The following is a 19,679-nucleotide window of genomic DNA, read 5'->3' as shown; positions in this document are numbered from 1 at the left end:
CCACCCCCAGCTCCCCGAGGCGGACTACAAGCCCCATGATGCAGCGGGGCCAGGCTCTAAGAGGCTCCGGCCGGGGCGCCGGGGTCCCCCTCCTCTTTCCCCCGCATCCCCGCATCCCTCGCCGACCGCTCGGGCTGAGGGCCGGGCTATGCAGCTGTGGGAAGCCGGGAGCTGCGGGCCGCTGTCCCTGCCGCGGCGGCGGCGTCCCGGGGGCCGGCGCCCAGTGCGCCCCCGCGCCCACTGCGGGCGCCTGCCCCCTCCCCCGAGCGGCGTCTTTGTGTGCGGGGGAGTGGGAGGCGAGGCGCGAGCCCGAGCCGCGCCGCCGAGTGCCCGCTCCCTCCCCGGGCGGGCGGGGGCCTCTCCTCGCCGCCCGCCGCCGCCGCGACCGCTCCGCGAGGACGCCCGCCGCCCGCACCGCGCCGGGTGCGCCGCCCCCGCCCGCCGGCGCCGCTCGCACATGCCGGCGCCGCAGCCCTGCGAGCAGGCAGCGCCGGCTCCCCCCACCCCGCGGCGCCCCCCCACCCCCGCGGCCCCGGGCCCCGGCATGAGGAGCGGGCGATGATCCCCGCCAGCGCCTCCGCCAGAAAGGGGCCTGAGGGCAAGTACCCGCTGCACTACCTCGTGTGGCACAACCGCCACCGCGAGCTGGAGAAGGAGGTCCGCGCCGGCCAGGTAGGAGCGCCGTCGGGGCGCCGCGGGGACCCCGCCGCCGGGCACGCCCGCCCGCCGTGGGGAGGGGGCGCGGCGCGGGTGTCCCGCCTCCCCGGCGAGTTTGCAGCGCTTCTTTGTTCGCGGCGGCGGCTTTTGTGTTTGTTGACTGCGAGAGGGTGATGGGAGCGGCCCCCCCTCCCCCGCCCCCGCAGGCACGGACGGGCGGTCCACACGTGCTCCGAGCCTCGCAGATTGGGGTGGGGGCACTGTGCCCCTCCTCCGCCGGGGCAGTGCGGGCTGCGGGGAGGGGCTGCCGGCTCGGTCTGTGTCCCTGCTCGGCTCAGCTGAGCAGGGACACCTCCCGCAGGAGTGTGCGGAGGTGGGAGCGGCCGGGGTGGGGACGGGGTCACAGGTCAAGGATGGAGGAATAGAAGGTGTGACACTCCGGGGCATCCAGCCCCGCCCAAGTCCCCCGACGGCCTGGTGGGCGCTTTCCTGTCTCCTCGAGCCTAGGCAGTCCCTGGCTCTCAGACCTGGGCTCAGGAAGGGGAATGGAGAAAGGGGGACCCTCTCGGGGATGCCGGGTGGGCCCCTGTCCCGGGGCTGAGAGGTGCCCCCCACCCCCACCTCTGGGGCTGGGGCCTGGCTTCGAGGCTCTGAGGAAGCTGTGGGGAGCTGGCCACCGGGAGGGTTGGGGATTTGGGACACAGAGGGTGCTCCCTGGTTCCTGTGGCCAGGGAGGATGCAGGTGGGTCAGCCAGATTTGGGCTGGGCATTGGCCTCCAGGGAGCAAAGGGGACGGGGTGGGGCCTCCTGGTCATACTCTGGGCCAAGGCAGGCACAGGTCACAGATAATCCCCCACTCTCCCCCAGCACCCAAGCTAGAGAAAAGCATGCTTGGTGTGGGCGACTCACCCTCCAGGGAGGGGAGCAGGAGCCCCAGCTAGGCCCAGCCTGCCTGGGGCTGCCAGGTCGAGGCCTCTGGATTGGATCCCTGTCTGAGACCCTGGAGCCATGGACTGGCAGTGCTTTGCCCAGGAGGTGCCCGCCTTGGGAATATGGCTGAGGTGGCCACTTCCCGAGTCACAGGAAGTCCAGTCTGCTTCCCCGGGGAAGAGCGAGGGGTGGAGGGCAGGCCTTCACCAGATGGCTCTGAGGTGAGGGTGAGTGCGGCTCTGCCTCTGCACAGGAAATGTTGGGGCGACCTGAGCCTCTAAGCCTCTGCTGGTCTAGGTGCCCACTTCCTTTCTTCCTCTGCTTGCACAAGGACTCCCCAAGCCATTCTGCAGATCCATGTCTATGTTTATCCATCTTAAAGGAAGAGGTTTGCACCAGGAGACCTGGTAAAAGGAGTGAGGTCAGAGGGTAGGCCCTGGGGAAACAAAGATGAACAAACAAGACTCAGCCGGCTTTCAAGGAGACCCTGCTCTAGTGATGCAAGTGTGAGGTGCAGGCGGTCCAGGGGTATCTCTTCCTGGCTCCGCTGCTTTCCTCCCCTGAGGGCAAAAAAAAAGACAAGCTCTAACAGAGGATATAGCTGGAAAGATTTAAGTCTGACTTGAGAGGGACTTCCCAGTGCTCCAGAGGTTATTAGGTAGATAGATGGCAAGTGTTAGGTAGAATGCTCCAGTCCTGCTCCCTTGCTCAAGAGGTGGACGGTTCTTCTCCTGCAGAGCCTGGAGAGAGGCACAATGTCCTGGAAGAGATCACCCAGGCCTCCCTGACTGACGGGCCTGAGGTCAGCAGCCATCTTGCTGGAGTGTGGTGGGCAGCACTGAGGCCTGCTGCCGTAGGGATGGGGTAGGACCCGAGTGTGTCCCTCTTCTCCTCCCCTCAGGCACCCGGGTCACCCTGCCTTCACTTCACCCTTCATTCTCCCCTGCCCTGGTGAGTTAGTATCTCCTTGAAATGGACACTGCTTGCCTTGATCCAGGCCAGGGGAATACAGGGCACTGGTTGAGGCTAACCCTCGCCAACCACAAGGACACCAGGCCAGTCCTCTCCTTCCTGTGGGGATAAGGGGAAAGCCAGGCAGTCTGGGTGGGAGAGGCCCCTGGCTGGACCCCAACTCCAGGACAGCATCAAGATCTGCACAGCTTAGTCGTCAGGGTGTCAGACCCCAGGGACTGCTGAAGGTGCCTGGCCCAGCCCTTCTCTGCAGGTGAGGGGCCTGAGGGCAGTGTCTAACATTACCATGGAGATGCCTTAGCTCCTGCATCCCAGCTGGGGGGCCTGCCCTCCGTCCTCCTGGCACCACCCATCACAGAAAGCAGCCAGGCTTTCCTCAAGCACACGGCCGCTGGGCTTCCCTGGTCTCCACTTGGCATCGCTCCCTCTTCTCACTCCAAGAAAGCCCAGCACAGGCCCTCCCGTGGGCTGGCTTGGCAGTCCTGGCCCAGGAGAGGGTAGCAGGGTGGGCTTCAGAGCAGCTTCCTGGTCTCTGCCTAGCTCCCTGCTAGCTCTTTAGGTGGCTGGAACCAGGAAGGGGTGGACAGATTGTAGGTGCTCAGCGGGTGTTTGTGGGGTAAAGGGAAGGGCCCATGAGCACCCCTAGCTGGCACCCAGCACTGTGATGGATGCTTCCTGCCATGAACATCCAGGCCCCTGCCAAGTGGGAGAGGCAAGAGATTGTAGGCCAGTGAGTATGCCACTTCCCCCGTGCCTGGTACAGCCCTGAGGATGGCATAGCCATCTGGGAACAGCCCTGGTTCTGGAGTCACGAGTCCCTGGTGCTCCCTGGGTGGGGGTGGGGGCAGACTGCAGAACTCCCTGTGGGAGGGCCCATTGCAGGGAGGACCCTGTCTAGGGAGGGCCGAGGGGAGCAGGATTCTTCCTGGGGTGATGGCCCACTGGCGAGGGCCACAGAGGGGCCTGGCCTGCGCTCAGGTCCCAAGAAAACATTTTCCTTCTTCCTGGAGCTGCTTCCACCATGGCCCGCCTTCCTGCTTCCCCCTGTTCATCTTTCTGACATAGACGCAGGCGAGATGGGGTTGGGGGGCCCTGTCCCACCAAGGGTATAGGTGACACCTAGGGCTGTGGGGACCAACTGTGACCCCCCACTAACCCCAGGGTGGGCCGTCCTGGGGTCACCACAGCTGGTAAGTCAGGAAGCTCAGGAGAAAGAGCCACAAACCCCCAAAACCAAAAATCAATGTGCTCTGCGATGGGGGAGGGGCAGGAGGGAGGTCAGCAGGGTGCTGCCCCACCCACCCGTGGCCTCCTGCTGCCCTCCCCTTCCTGTCCCTGCACCCCACAGCAGGTGTGAGGGCTAAGAAGCCACGGCCAAACCAGACTCGGGCAGGCGGTCCTCCCCTAGCCTGGGGAAGGGAGGTGGGCAGTCCAGGGAGCAGAAGGCTGAGCAAGCTGCACCCCTCTCCCTTCTCCAGCACCCATGTGGTGTGTCCTTTTAAGGTTTCATCTGACAAAAGGAGTCTGCTAATGCTGAACGGGTTTGAAAATTACCCTGCTAGTGCATGTAGGTGTCAGGGGTGTGTGTGTGCAAATGTGCTAGCAATGGACATGGGTGTTCCACACGAGGGACGCCTGTGCAGAAGGGCTTGCACACATGGGGTACACGAGTACTGCATGTGTGGAGGGCAGAAGTGCTAACGAGTGTGTCTCATCGATGTACCTGTGCACATGCGTGTGCGTGGAGGCGCGTAGGTGTGAGCCTGTGTGGAGGCAGGGAGGCTGTCTGTCCAGGGAGCCCCCGCTCCTAAGCGCCAGAAGACCCCAGCTTTTGACTCCAGTTGAGGCCTGCTGGGTGAGGAGTTTCCATTTCTTGATTCCATCCCCGGCTGGCTTTGGTGGGGAGAGCCGGGTGTTGGGTTTCAGGAGAAACCTTTTCATTCCAGCAATTAAATAGGTCTTTGCCGAGGAGATTAATAAATTCCCCCACCTGGGCCCAGGACAGGGTGCCGCTGGCACCACGGGGCCCTGCTCCGGGCTGGTGGGGGGAGCGCCTTCGGCGCTTGGCCGGGTGCGCGGGGCGCCCGCGTGGGCCCTGGGGAGGCCTGCTGGGGAGAGGTCCCGGGGAGCGGGGGCGGGGAGGGCCACCTCTGCCCGGCAGGCAGTGTCAGCCTCTCTCCGGGCCCGGACGCCCCCCCTGGGGCGGGTAGAAGGCAGCCCTGGGGCCTGCGGCTCCCTGGGGCCTTGTTAGCTGCAGCAGCTTCTGGGAGGGCAGGTGGGAGTGCGGGACGGCTCCGCGCAGCCCCGCAGGAGGGCCTCCTCCTGGCCGCCCCGCCCGCTCGGGGTCCTGGGATCCTCTACGACTCCGGCCCCCCCACGGACGGCGGGGCCCCCAGGGGCCCAGGCCAGCTCCTGATAGGCTAATGAAGCTTAGCTGCTGCTCCCCCCAGGAGGAGGGGCGGGAGGAGGAGCGGCGGGGGCGCCGCAGCCCTTCGGGGCTCCGAGGGGGCGGGGCCCTTTGCATTTGGGCGGCGCCCAGAATCTAGAAGTGAAGAAATGCCGGCACAGGGTTACAACAATTACGTAAATAATTTCGGTTATTTAAAATGTTTTATTTTTGACAAAGGGGTTCCTACTTGTGTTTTAAAATATTTAACTGTTGCTAGAGGGTTTACAATGGAAAACAGCCTCTCTCTCTGCCTCTCCCCGCCTCTCCTTCCTTCCCCAGAAGCAGCCCCTTTGAATTCATTGTGCTGCTCTTTCTGTTATTTACCTCCATAATTATAAACTATATATTTCTGTGGCTATTTCTTGGTTCATCAGTTTTACACTTTATTGCCTTCCCCTCCCTGTGCCCTTTCAATATAATAGTTTATTCATTTATTTAACAAATATTTATTGAGCACCAATTATGTGCCAGGAACTAAGTTAGGAGCTGAGGCTAAAGCCGCGAACAAAACAGACAGGGACCCTGCTTTTCTGAAGCTTACATTCTAAGTGAGCGGAGGCAATGAAAAAATAAATAAGTTATTTAATGTTGGACGAAAACTAAGCAGGATAAGGGGTGATAGATAGCTGGCAAATGTTATTTAAGATGGGGCTGTAGAGCAGGCCTTTGTAAGGAGGTGACATTCGAGCAGGGACCTGCCTGAAGCGAGGAGCAAGCTTTGTGGATATCTGGGGCTGTCCAGAAGATGGTTCCTGGGAGGGCGGGCGTGCAGGGGTTGTAGGGGAGAGGTGGAAGAGCAAATGGGCTGAGAGAGAAGGCCAGGGCCTTTGGATTCTAGTCTAAGCATAATGGGGAGCCACTGGAAGGTTTCTGTTTTGTTGTTTAATTTTTTATTTTAAATATTTTGAAATTTACAGGACAGTTGTAAAAAAAAACACAAAAAAACATACAGAGAACTCCAAGATACTCCACCCCTAACCCAGATACTCAACTCCACCAACTTTTAACATTTTGCCACATATGCCATATCATTCGTTCTGCTTGTCTGTCTCTCTGCAGATCTGTTTATCCCCAGTTTTCTAAACACTTGAGAGTACGTTGGTTGTACACACCATGCTTCTTGAACACTTAATACTTCCACGTACATTTTCTAAGAACAAAGAAACTACCGTAAGGGCAGTCATCAAGTTCAAGAAAGTTAATATTGATAGAAAGCTTTTTGATATAAGCTTATTGATATATTAAGTTAACATTGATATAAAGCTTATTATAAAGTTTTTTCATATGTCCCAGTAATGTCTTTTTTTTTTTTTTTTTTAATTTTCTTTTTTTTTTTTTTTTTTTTTTTTTTAAAGATTTATTTATTTTATTTAATTTCCCCCCCTCCCCCGGTTGTCTGTTCTTGGTGTCGATTTGCTGCATCTTGTTTCTTTGTCGGCTTCTGTTGTCCGCTTCTGTTGTCGTCAGCGGCACGGGAAGTGTGGGCGGCGCCATTCCTGGGCAGGCTGCTCTTTCTTTTCACGCTGGGCGGCTTTCCTCACGGGCGCACTCCTTGCGCGTGGGGCTCCCCAACGCGGGGGACACCCTTGCGTGGCACGGCACTCCTTGCGCGCATCAGCACTGCGCATGGGCCAGCTCCACACGGGTCAAGGAGGCCCGGGGTTTGAACCGCGGACCTCCCATATGGTAGACGGACGCCCTAACCACTGGGCCAAAGTCCGTTTCCCACCAGTAATGTCTTTTTGGACCTTTTCTCTTCCATTTTTAGATTGAGTCCAGGATCATGGATTGCATTTAAATATCAGTTTTTTTAGTTTGTCTCTCTCTATTTTTCAATTATGGAAACGTATACATGACGTGAACTTTCCTAACTCAGCCATGCTACCTGGAAGGTTTTGAACCCGAGTGTATTTCACAGCCTGTGCAGCACTGTGTAGAACAGACGGAGTAGAGGCCAGGGAGGACGTCACCAGGCGAGGGGGCTGGCGAGGATAGCCAAAGGTGATGAAAACCGAGATGACTCCGGCTGTAGTTTGGAGGTAGACTCTACAGGTTTTGCTAATGGATTAGCCGTGGAGAGGGAGGGAGAGAAGAGAAAAGAAAAAGACAGTTCCAAAGTTTTTTTTTACTTGAAAACACAGTGAATTGAGGTACTATTTACTTGCGATGGGACAACTGGGACAGGTCCATTTGTAAGGGTGAGAGGAGAAGTCAGGGGAGCCCAGGATATTTTGTTTTGTGAATTCAATAGTTTTCATATTTTTCTTAAGATGTAAAATACTGTCGTCATCCCCCCCCAAAAAAAAAGGTACCCCCCCCCCCAGTTTTCTGCATTGACAGTGTTTCCTCTGGGTTTTTACATCTATTCTGGTCTCATGTTGAACGCTTTCCTCAAATATCCAGTCACCCTTGGCTGCTGGTGCATGTTTGAGAAAGGGGGGGTAGGGCTCATTGATGCAGGGGCTCCGCTGGAAGATGATTGAATCGAAGCTGGCTTGTGGCTTGTTCATTGTACGACCCCCACATGTCTAGATCTGGACGTCCTCGCGGCCTTTAGTTTCTCTAAAGAATTCTCAAGTCTCCTAGAGGGGGGAGCGGGGTGCAGCCTGGCTGTCAGTGTTTCGAGAGCTGAAGGGTCTGGGCTGTCACTCTTCTTTATGATAGGCATTCACTCAGGTCCCCAAGCTTCAGCTCCATGACCCCATCCTCGGCTGTGGCCAATGTCTCTGCGTCTAGTATGTCCTGTTTCAGTATCTGTAGAGAATAAACCCCTGGCAGCCTGTGGGGTGGGGGTGGGGGAGTGGTGTCTCAGCTTTATGAATTTGAGGAGGGAACCAGTGTGACTTTTAACTAGTCCCCCTGTGTTTGGTCCTGTGCCCACCCCACCTCCGCTGTTTCCACTGCCTGCAGGGCCGCACCTTGGTGGGGCTGTAGGGGGTGATTTGACTTAGTACTTACTGGGAGTCCCCTCTGTAAGGGCTGAGGTTCTGGTTTCCTCTGTTCCCCTAAGTCACTTGTGATACCCCCAGCCACTTCCCACGTTCTAAAAATGTGTTGACATTTCTTATCTGCTGACATCGCTTCTCCATATCCTTGTGGGTTTTGAATATTTTACTGACATTTTTATACTTACCCACAAATATACCATTTCTGGCACTCCTCATTCTTTTGTGTAGATTCAGGTTTCTGCCTGGTACCTTTTTTCCTTCTACCTGAAGAGCTTCCTTTAGTGTTTCTTGCATGTTTTCTGGTGACAAATTCTCTTAGCTTTTATTTGTCAGAAAAAATCTTTATTTCCCTTTCATTTCTGAGGGATATTTCTTTACTGGACATAGAATTCTTTCAGCACCTCAAAGATATCATTCCTCTGTTTATTGACTTGCACAGTTTCTGATTTTTTAAAAAAGGTGATTTTTCCTGTGTTTGTTCTTCCATATATATCACGTGTCTCTTTCCTTTGGCTGCTATTAAAAAATTTTTTTTGTTTTGAGGTAGCAGAGGTGGCAGATTGAACCTGGGACCTCATATGTGGAAAGCTGGTGCTCAACACTGAGCCAAGTTGGCTTCCCTGAGTTGGTTTTTTTGTTTGTTTTGCTGTTGTTGTTGTTGTTGTTGTTTTCAGAGGGCATCAGGAACCAAACCTGGGACTTCCCATGTGGAAGGCAGGTGCTCAACTGCATGAGCTACATCTACTCCCCCCAATTTTTCTTTTTAATATTCGTTTTCAGCATAGTTAATTATGATGTGACTTGGTGTAGTTTTCTTTAGGTTGATCTTGCTTGGGACTTGTTGAGTTTCTTGGTTCTGTGAGTTTATAATTTTCATTAAATTTGGCCATTATTTCTTATGTCCCCTCTCTGGGACTCCTGTTCCATATATGTTAGAATATTTCATATCATCACAGGACACGAGGCTGTTAAATTTTTCAGTACTTTTCTCCCCTTCCGTTTAGATAGTGATTTTCTCTTGCTATGTGTTTTAGTTTCCTAGCTGCTAAAACAAATACCATACAATGGGTTGGGTTAACAACAGGAATTTATTGGCTCACAGTTTCAGAGGCTAGAAGGCCGGCTTCCTCTTAGGGTCAGTATCTTCTCTCTGTCTGGCAATCTTTGGAATTCTTTGGCTTTTGCGTCACATGGCAATATATATGGCGGCATCTCCTCCAGATTCCATTGACCGCTCAGATCTGGCTACTCCCTGTGGCTTATCTCTGTCTGACTTTTTCTTGGTTTATAAAGGACTCCAGTAATCCAGATTAAATCCAACCAGATTCGGTTGGGTCACATTTTAACTGGAGTAACATCCAGAAGAGATCTTGTTCACAACAGTCCCACACCCTCCAGAATGCTGATCAAGACCAAGAACATGTCCAAACCGGGATATATAATCCAGTCCACTACACTGTGCCTTCGCATTCTCTGCTTTTTAAAAAATTTTTATTCTGTAGTGTGTAATCTGCTGTTAATTCCATCCAGTAAAAATTTCACCTCAGATATTGTACCTGTCATCTCTGGAAATTCCATTTGTTCCTTTTTTATATTTTCTCATTTCTCTCCCTCATGAATATTTTGTTTAAGTGCTTGAGCTTTTTTTTCTTAAGTCTGGTTTGGTTTTTTTTCTTTTTTTCTTTTTTATTTCTCTTCCCTTCCTGCCCACACCCCCCCACTCCAGTTGTCTGTTCTGTGTCCATTTGCTGCGTGTTCTTCTTTGTCCATTTCTGTTATTGTCAGCGGCATGGGAATCTGTGTTTCTTTTTGTTGTGTCATCTTGTTGTGTCAGCTCACCATGTGTATGGTGCCATTCCTGGGCAGGCTGCACTTTCTTTCACGCTGGGCGGCTCTCCTTACGGGGTGCCCTCCTTGTGCATGGGGCTCCCCTACATGGGGACACCCCTGCGTGGCAGGGCACTCCTTGTGCGCATCAGCACTGCGTGGACCAGCTTCACACAGGTTAAGGAGGCCCCGGGGTTTGAACCGTGAGCCTCTCATGTGGTAGACAGATGCCCTATCCACTGGGCCAAGTCCACTTCTCCTCTTGAGCTTATTGAGCTAATTCTATCATCTTTATCATTTCTGGGTCTGTTTCTATTGAATGATTTTTCTTCTGATTATGGGTTATATTTTCCTATTAGCATGTCTAGAAATTTTTATTTGACTGATGAACATTGTAAATATGTTAGGATATTAAGCATCTGGATTTTGTTTTCTTTCTTTAAAGCAGAGGTCCTTAACCAGGGGTCCACAGCCCCCCAAGGGATTTCAGGGGTCTGTGAGCTTGAACTGAAAAAAATCAATTTATTATTTGTATTTTCTCTGACCTCTAACTGAAATCTAGCATTTCTTTCACTTATGAATGTATACAAAAAATTACAATAGTATTCATTTCATGTCATGTTACAGTTGTTGCATATCTCGAAAAATCTCTTACGTTCATCCACACTTCAAAACTACGATATTGTTAGACCCAACACTAGTTGAGTATCATAAAACTACCTGCGTTTACACTCTGAGAAGAGGTCCGTGGTTTTTACCTGACTGGCAGAGGGGTCCGTGGAACAAAAAAGGTTAAGAACCCCTGCTTTAAAATGTGTTAGGCTTTGTTCTGAAAGACTAAGCTAAGTTACTTGGAAATCAATTTGATCCTTTTGAGGCTATTTTTAATCTTCGTTAGGGTGGTACTAGGTGAACCTCTTCTCTACCGATAGTTAGCCTTACCATTAAGGCATAAACCTTCTGGGGTCTCTATTGAATAGCCTGCCCGATCAGCAAGTACTGTCCACTCTAGCTGATTGGAGCCTGAAAGTCTCTACCCTGAGTGAGCCCTGGAATTCGATTAGCATTTTGCTCCTTTTTGCCTCGTTTTATGGAATTTCACCCTATATTCATGAAGTTTGGTATTCAGCAAAGAACTTATGGAGATTTCTGGAGTGCTTTTTAGCATAGTTCACTCCTTTCCAGAACTCTGCCCTGTAACCTCTACCCACCTCAGCCTCCCAGAATTCCTATTTCTGTCTCCTCGACTCAGCAAGACTAACGGGCTTTTCTGAGCTCCCTCTGCCTGAATCACTGTCTGGAATGTTCCTCCAGACAGAAATCCAGGGTAACCGTCTGGCTCACCTTGTTTGTTTTCCTTTTCTCAGGAATCAGTCCTGGACAACCTGTAACTTAAATCTGAAAATATCATTTCATATATTTTGAAAAGTAGTTTTCTCAGTGTTTGTCGTGGGAGGATAATTTCAGTTATTCTATAGTAGTTGGAGGTAGAAGCCTTTTACTGACATTTTCAAGTTTTGGAAAGGAGAGGAGTTAAATGCATATGGTCAGTTTACCATATTTAGTTAGATGTCCTAGACTCTTGAAATATATTCAAACACTTTTGTATATGTGCTTTTATCACATAAAAATCTCATGCTATAATCATGCTATTCACAAAATAAAAGGACTTATACAAAATGTTAACGTATAAAGCCCCACCCACCCAGGACATGGGTTTGAAGTTGTACCTTGAACATGTTCTTTCCTTCTTGTCAGTGTTTTACTGCAACTCGTTGTTAAACCTCAGTGATAATATCAATAACCTAAATTTGCGACCCTCCCTAAATACATAATCTGGACCCCTTGGGATAGGTCCTTGGCCAACAGTCTCTTTGACCAATCACCCTTCAGCCCTAAGCTGCCCTTCGCAGGCCTTGGAGGAGGAAACCCAGATAGGGACTTAGGTAGAGAGCAAGGGACAAAGGCTGTCCCTCTCCCAGAGCTATTTCCGACCTTGCCCTCCAAGGCCCTTTTTGCTACATTGTACCTGTCTTTTCCATCACCCTGTGCGGTAGGCAAAGAGGGAGTGACTGCCTGCTTAGGACTGTCAGGCTCAAGTGGCCTGCCCCAGAGGTGACCAGGGCTGCATCTTCACCTCCTCCAGGTGGACATCGAGCAGCTGGATCCCCGTGGTCGGACCCCTCTCCACTTGGCCACCACACTGGGACACCTTGAGTGTGCCCGTGTGCTCCTGGCACACGGCGCAGACGTGGGCAGGGAGAACCGCAGCGGCTGGACAGGTGGGCACCCCTGCTCCTCCCGGTCCCATTGCCAGAGTCTCCCAATATACACTCACCTCCGGGTGGCTGAAGGGAACCCTGGGCAGGGTCTAGCCCTGTGACATGGCCTCCCCCTCCCCCAGTGCTACAGGAGGCTGTGAGTACCCGGGACCTAGAACTGGTGCAGCTGGTGCTGCGGTACCGAGACTACCAGCGGGTGGTGAAGCGGCTGGCGGGCATCCCTGTGCTCCTGGAGAAACTGCGCAAGGTAAGGCCCAGCGTCTCGGCCTCCCCGCCACAGCCCTGGCACCCCCCGTTAGTGCAGGCTTCGCCACTCTCCTTTGCATCCTCCAGGCCCAGGACTTCTACGTGGAGATGAAGTGGGAGTTCACTAGCTGGGGTAAGAGCGGGTGAAGGGGGCCCTCTCTGGGCACTTTCCCACCTCAGGCCTCTTGCACTTGTTGTCTGCTGCCGGGAGCTTCTCTCCATAGCTCTTCACGTGGCTTCTTCTCAGCGTTTAGTTCTCAGCTCAAGAGCCACCTCCACAGCTAGACCTTTCCAGAACGCCCCAGACACTCTCCTGTTTCCTTTTTTTTTTTCCCACTCTGTAACGACTTGCTTATTCATTTATTACCTGCCACCCCTTGCTAGAAGGTAAGCTCCAAGAGGGCAGGGCTCCTCTCTTGTTCAATGTTATATTCCCGGTGACTGGAATCGTGGCTGGCACACAGCAGGTGTTCAATAAATATTTGTTGAAAGAACAAATGAAAGATTGAGTGAGTTAAATGGTGGCTGCTAGGGGCTTGCTGGTGTCTAAGCCACCTCTGTCCCCAACATCTGAGTGCAGGTAGTGTCTGTGTGTGTGCATGTGCGCATGCACGCACTCCAGGAAGGGCTGCTCTCTACCAGGTCTTCCCCCACTTTTCCTGGCCACACCGACCCACCCCCTCCATGCCCTCAGCTGGCCCAGGTTGGGTGGGCCAGGCAGATTGAAGCTACCTGTGACCTCCACTTCCACCCAGTGCCCCTGGTATCCAAGATCTGCCCTAGTGACACTTACAGAGTGTGGAAGAGTGGGCAGAACCTGCGGGTGGACACTACGCTCCTGGGCTTTGACCACATGACGTGGCAACGGGGGAACCGCAGCTTTATCTTCAGGGGCCAAGGTCAGCCAGGCAGGAGGAGGGGTGGGATGGGAGGGTGATGGGAGACAGCCCCACGCCACCCCGACCCCTGGGCTGTCCTGTGGCTAGCAGACACAAGCGCTGTAGTCATGGAGATCGACCACGACCGCCGGGTGGTGTACATGGAGACGCTGGCGCTGGCCGGGCAGAACCGGGAGCTCCTTCTGGCTGCCGCCCAGCCCACCGAGGAGCAGGTGCTGAGCCGGCTCACCGCGCCCGTCGTCACCACACAGCTTGACACCAAGAACATCTCCTTCGAGAGGTGAGCAGGCCGGCCCCAGTCAGCCCGGAGCCAGCCCGGTGGGGTGCCGCCTCACCTCTGCGCTCTCCTTCCCCAGGAACAAGACTGGCATCCTGGGCTGGCGCAGCGAGAAGACAGAGATGGTGAACGGGTACGAGGCCAAGGTGAGGCTGCAGCCTAGGCCAGACCCAGCCACGCTCCTGCCGCGGCCAGCCCGGTAGGGGTCTCCTGACCGCCCTTCCCCAGACCTGGAGGCGCACCACAACGTGGAGGGAAGGGCGCTGGGCTGAGTCAGCTAGGGGCAGGGCCAGCGTTTAGTGAGCATACCTCGTCTTCGTGGACAAGGCACTATTCTTAAATTCTATATATATCATTTAATCCTCACAACAGCCCTTTAAAGTGGGTTCTGATGTTTCCATTTTACATATTTTATTAAGCCCTTTGCAAATTATCCCGTTTAATTTCACAACTTTATAAAGTAGGGATTATCGACCCTATTTTTTTTCTTAAATGTTTTACTTTGAAATAATTTTCAAACTTACAGGACAGTTGCAAAAATAATACAAAACCCATATAAAGATCTCCATATATCCCACCCCCAGATACCCAGACCCCCCAATTTTAACATTTTGCCACACTTTCCTTATTCTATCTATTCATTTAATATTCCATCCATGTATATATCATCTACCTATTCATTTATTTTCTAAACAATTAAGAGTAGGTTGTATGCATCATGTTCCTTGAACACATAATACTTCCCTATATATTTCCTAAGATCAAGGATATCCATTTAGATAGTCACCTTAAGTACAGTTATCAAGCTTAAGAGATTTAGCATTGATATAAAGCTTACAGTCTCTATTCCAGTTTTTTTTCATATGTCCCAGTAATGTCCTTTGGCCTTTTCTCCTCCATTATTAGACCCAGTCTAGGATCATGTAGTACATTTGTCATTATCTCTTTAGTTGCCCTGTCTCTTCTTTTAATTGTGGAACCAAATATACAACATAAACTTTCCCATCTCTACCGCTCCTAAGCATACCATTCAGTGAGTTTAATCACATTCACAATTTTGTGCTACCCTCACCACCATCCGTTACCAGAACTTTCCGTCACCCCAAACAGAAGCCCTGCACCCATTATGCATTAACTCCCACCCCCACTCCCACCCTCACCCCTGGTAACCTGCAGTCTGCCTTCTGTCTCATGATTTGCATACTGAAGCTATTTCACATAAGTGCAGTCATACAATAGCTCTGCCTTTGTGTCTGACTCACTGCGTTCGGCATGATGTTCATCCACATAGTGGCACATATCAGGAGTTCCTTCCTTTTTTAGGTTGACTAATATTCCATCGTTTGTGCCACATTCTGTTGATAGTGCATCTGCTGATGGACATTTGGGTTGCTTTATTATCATCTGTCCCATTTTACGGTGAGGAAATAAGAGGCTCAGAGTGGTTAAGTGACCAGTGCCAGGTTGCACTGGTGGCAGAGTTGGGGTTGAGACCCTGCTGGCAGCCTGACTCCCAGACCAGGCCTCTCACCTAAGAAGACTGTGCCTGTCATTCTGGGCCCCTCGTGTTGCCCAGCACGTGGCGCTGCTGGTGAAGGAACTAACAAGTGCTGCAAGGTTCTGTCCCCTGTGCATTCTGTACATTGTTTCTTCCTGGAAGCCTTCTCTGACTCACTAGGCTGGATTCAGGCCTCTGCTCTTTGTTCCCACAGCCCTGTGCTCCATCAGAGCATCTGTCACGCCACATTATAACTGTCCATTTTCCTGTCTGACTCTCCAACTAGACTGGAGGTCAAGAGGGTAGGGAACATGTGTGGCTTACTTTCTTTCCCTGATACCCACCTCTGGCACACAAGGCTCCTTAAAAAGATGTTTACTGAGTGGATAAATAAATGAGTAAAGGGCTTTGTGTCCATACATTTACTCACCTAAAAGCCTGGGAATTAGACCAGATAGTTCCCCAGAACTCTTCTTTGCAAGAAGTGCTCAGACTGCCCTTGAGGGCAGGGGGAGAGGGTACGGAGCTGATTCTAAGCTCTTTCCCCATCTGCCCCCAGGTGTATGGGGCATCCAATGTGGAGCTCATCACCCGGACGCGGACAGAGCATCTTTCAGAACAGCACAAGGGCAAGGTCAAAGGTAATGGGGAGGGCTGGGGGAGGTGTTGCAGAACAGGAGGAACCAGCTCCCACTACAGTGGCTTCTTCAGTATTCCCTCTGGTTCTTGCCAGGATGGCTTCATAAGAGAGAGCAAATAGTTTTCAATTCAAGTGCCAAGCCTTATCGATCAGTGGTGGCTGCTGGAGTGCTGCTAGCAAGAGTCTAAGACAACATCTGGGCTCAGTGGGAAAGAATGGTGCAGTTGATTAGTAATGTCTGCATCGGATTTGGGAGGGGAGAGAAATGTCATGTTGGTTCATTTATTGGCTATTCTAGTCTAATGTGACATCCCCTAGGCGGAAGGTTGGGGGACCCTACCATTGATCCTCCGTGCCTCTCGACTCCACACCTGGTTTCTCTGGGCATCAGTTACCGCGTCTAAAGGCAAAAGACACTGCTGCCTCACAGGGGGAACAAAATGAAGGCATTAATATGGAAATGCCTGAAACATACCCCAAAACTGCTCACCAAAGGAGGGCATTTTATTGTCCAGTGTTACCAACTTGGAAGTTTCTCCTGGGCCCCAGGCCTTTTATTCCAGCTGTGCTTGCAGTGGTCCTGGCCCCTGGCCCTTGGATGAAGGAGCCTGGGCATGTGCTATGGGGGAGACCCCCTCACCCTGGGAACCAGCCTCCTCCCTAGGTCTTGGGTAGCCACTTCAGGTGAGATGCGCAAGTGTGTGGAGGGCTGCGGTGACCTGAGATGCCACATTTCTTGTAGGCTGTAAGACACCTCTGCAGTCCTTCCTGGGAATTGCTGAGCAGCATGGGGCCCCCCAAAATGGGGTGAGTGTGTGCCTGGGGTGCCCCTCTGTGGAGGGGTATGGATATGGCTCAGGAGGAGGCCTGGGAGGCTTCCTGCTTAGCATGGCCTGTGTGGACCTCCTTTCCACAACGCCCAAGACTGTCAGCTCCACAGTGGCAGGGGGACAGCTCAGGGGCCCTGTGGTTCCCAAAGGCTGGCCTGGCATCAGGGACTGAGAAGGGCTCATGGGCCCTTCCCCATGTGGTACAGACCCTCATCACTCAGACTCTGAGCCAAGCCAACCCCACTGCCATCACTGCAGAAGAGTACTTCAACCCCAGCTTCGAGCTTGGCAACCGGGACATGGGCCGCCCCATGGAACTGACCACCAAGACACAGAAGTGAGACCCCTGTGGTGCGGGGTGGGGGTAGGCAGGGCCAGGGGCTTCCTGCAGTGCTCCTCAACCCTTGGGATCTTGGGGGGGAAGCAGGTTCAAGGCCAAGCTGTGGCTGTGTGAGGAGCACCCCCTGTCCCTGTGTGAGCAGGTGGCCCCCATCATCGACCTCATGGCTGTCAGCAACGCGCTTTTCGCCAAGCTCCGGGACTTCATCACCTTGCGTCTGCCTCCCGGCTTCCCAGTTAAGATTGGTGAGACTTGTCCCCTCCCCATTTCCCCTCAGCCCCTGGTGTTTATGTGACTTAAGGGGGTGTGCTGAAGTGTTAGGTGGCGCCTGATGGTTCCCCTGTCCCCAGAAATCCCGATCTTCCACATTCTCAATGCCCGCATCACCTTCGGAAACCTCAATGGCTGCGACGAGCCAGTGCCGTCGGTGCGCAGCAGCCCCAGCAGCGAGACCCCGTCCCCAGGCAGCGACTCCTCCAGCGTCAGCAGCTCCAGTTCCACAAGTGAGAGACCCTCCCCTCCGCCCCCACCTCAGAGCCTTCTCTCTCCGCCAGCCCCTGGGAGCTTGCCCTCGCTTACCCTCCCCACAAATGCTTGCCCTGCCCCCTCCCCTGGGACACTGCGGTGTCCGTGGGACCCCGAGGGATGGGCCCAGCCCACGTCTCTGACCTCCAGCCCCGCGCCCCCAGCCTCATGTCGCGGCTGCGAGATCTCCCCTGCTTTGTTCGAGGCCCCACGCGGCTACAGCGTGCTGGGCGGCCAGCGGGAGGTGGCAGCCCGCGACGACGACGACGACCTGCTGCAGTTTGCAATCCAGCAGAGCCTGCTTGAAGCGGGCAGCGAGTATGACCAGGTGCGTCCCTGCGGCCGAGCCGGGCCCTGGGGCTGTGGCGCCGCCATGACTAACTGGCCCTTGACCCGTCCCTCCAGGTCACCATATGGGAAGCACTAACCAACAGCAAGCCAGGTACCCACCCCATGTCCTACGAGGGTCGCCGACAGGACAGGTGAGTGCCCGCCGGGCTGCAGAGGGTTTGGCGATGCCTGTTTCTCTCCCCCTTTCCTCAACCCAGCCCCCAAACTGAGCCCCTATCCCGTTAGACATATCTGCGGGCTGAGCAGACCCTTTTTGCCCAGATAAACCGGGGTCCCCTCTCCAGGGACCTGGCTAGTATCAGGATATTTCCTACCAACACCCCTTCCTTGCCCTGGGGTGATGGGCAGTGCTCCAGTGGCAGGCACGGAGCACGGCCCCGGGCTCACGGTCTTGGGCCCTTACCAGGCAGGACATCAGGGCTGGGGTCCTGGAAGGTGCCCACATGCCCGGGGTGGCCACGAACCGTGAGGACAGGTCACAACCTGGGGGTGCCGGGAGGCGATGCGGGGCCTGGCGCCTCCTCTGGAGGGTGGCAGGGCGTGCTCTGCCCTCGGGCCTCTACGCCACAGTCACCGGGTTGGACCGGGCCACCCTGAAGCCCTCGACGTATCTGCCCGGTTCCCAGGAGCGCCCCGCCCACGCCGCAGCGCCAGCCGGCGGCCCCGGCTTCAGTCCCCAGCCCGCGGCCCAGCCCGGGCCCAGGCCCCGGCGGCCACGTGTTCCGGAGCTACGACGAGCAGCTGCGGCTGGCCATGGAGCTGTCTGCGCAGGAGCAGGAGGAGCGGCGGCGGCGCGCGCGCCAGGAAGAGGAGGAGCTGGAGCGCATCCTGCGGCTCTCGCTGACCGAGCAGTAGCGCCCCCTGCCGGCCCCCTTCGCCACGCCACGCGTGACCTGCCCCGGGCCGGGAGCGAGACACGCCCCGGCAGAGCCCAGGCCCTCCGAGCTGGAGCCCGAGACGCAGACCCGCGCCGCCGCCTGGGGCCGTGGCGGCGCACCAGGCACAAGTCGGGGAGGGGTTCGGCACCGGCGCGGGGCACCTTTGCGGGCCAGGGCCCTGGAGGCAGCTGGCACACCCCGGTCCCTTGCTTTGCTGTATCCTGACCCTCACCTCGCCCTCCTGGGCTCAGAGCTGCCTGAGGGCACACAGCCAGGCGGTCTTCAGGAGGACACGGATCCTTAGAGGCGCAGCGTGGCCGTCCCTTTCGCCATCTGGCTGGCCCTCCTTCCTGCTCACCGACCCTACTCCGAGGACACTGTCCCTGAAGCCTTTGCATCCCTGCTCATCACCCCTGGAGGTCAGCTGAGCTCCCTGCGTGCCAGACACAAACCAGCACGTCAAGGGCCCAGCCCCCCAACCCCACCCCGGCATTTCAGCGTTAAGTGCACTTAGCGGGGTGCCCGGCTCCCCCATCCCCCACACCTGTCCCGGGTCTCAGGGTGGTCTCAGCCTCTCCTTTGGGTGGCCAGAAATTGGAGTTCCCATCCCCAAGGCACATTTTTGTGATCAGGGAGGGTGCCCAAGGTGGCCCCCAGACCCCATCAAGGCCTGGCTCCCTCGTGGTGTCTTGGAGCGGGGGCAGTATATTGGACTTGGGAGTAGGCACTGGAAGGTTCTCTAGCCTGGACACAGAGGGTCGCCCAGGGCCCTGGCACCACCACCCACCCCTTCCCACCAGCTGCTGCTAGCCCTCTGTGGTTGTGCATCCCACTTGCCCCCCCCCCCCCAGGGGCTGACTCTAAAACCCTTCTTCCAATGGTGCTAATCCCGGCTCCCCCCCACCCCCTCCCCAGAGAAGCACAGACTCCCAGGGGCAGGAGGCCACTGCACACCCTTGGCCTGGTCCTTTCTCTGGCCTTCTGGACTCAGCCAGGGAGGCTCTGAAAGGACATAAAGAGGAGACTGAAATAAAAAAGCAACAAAGAGATCGTCCCGCCCATCCCCTTTCCTGATGCTAGGGGCACCAGATATGATTCTGAGGCACAAATAAAAGAGGCTTCAAACCCGA

General features: G+C 54.7%; 1 protein-coding gene across 3 annotated transcripts; it reads left to right on the top strand.

Moving 5' to 3' along the window:
- The first annotated feature begins 446 nt into the window (after positions 1 to 446).
- Positions 447 to 19,679, top strand: ANKRD13B (ankyrin repeat domain 13B). 3 transcript variants are annotated; one of them, XR_009182158.2, is made up of 15 exons: positions 447 to 672; positions 11,930 to 12,065; positions 12,188 to 12,312; positions 12,399 to 12,444; positions 13,067 to 13,210; positions 13,298 to 13,490; positions 13,567 to 13,633; positions 15,545 to 15,626; positions 16,368 to 16,432; positions 16,662 to 16,792; positions 16,883 to 17,040; positions 17,146 to 17,298; positions 17,471 to 17,648; positions 17,726 to 17,802; positions 18,298 to 19,679. XR_009182158.2 is itself a non-coding variant. In XM_058283117.2 (15 exons), exons 1-15 carry the CDS (start codon positions 559 to 561, stop codon positions 18,524 to 18,526), a joined length of 1,881 nt encoding a protein of 626 aa, XP_058139100.1. In that variant the 5' UTR covers positions 523 to 558; the 3' UTR covers positions 18,527 to 19,679. The 3 variants fall into 3 exon arrangements, 2 of the variants coding, with proteins under 2 accessions (XP_058139100.1, XP_058139099.1); XM_058283117.2 differs by having other exon boundaries at positions 523 to 672; positions 13,301 to 13,490; positions 17,485 to 17,648; XM_058283116.2 differs by having other exon boundaries at positions 523 to 672; positions 17,485 to 17,648.

Source organism: Dasypus novemcinctus, chromosome 21 (genome assembly GCF_030445035.2).
Source record: "Dasypus novemcinctus isolate mDasNov1 chromosome 21, mDasNov1.1.hap2, whole genome shotgun sequence".
NCBI lineage: Eukaryota > Metazoa > Chordata > Mammalia > Cingulata > Dasypodidae > Dasypus > Dasypus novemcinctus.
This window is presented reverse-complemented; position numbering and strand designations above follow the sequence as displayed.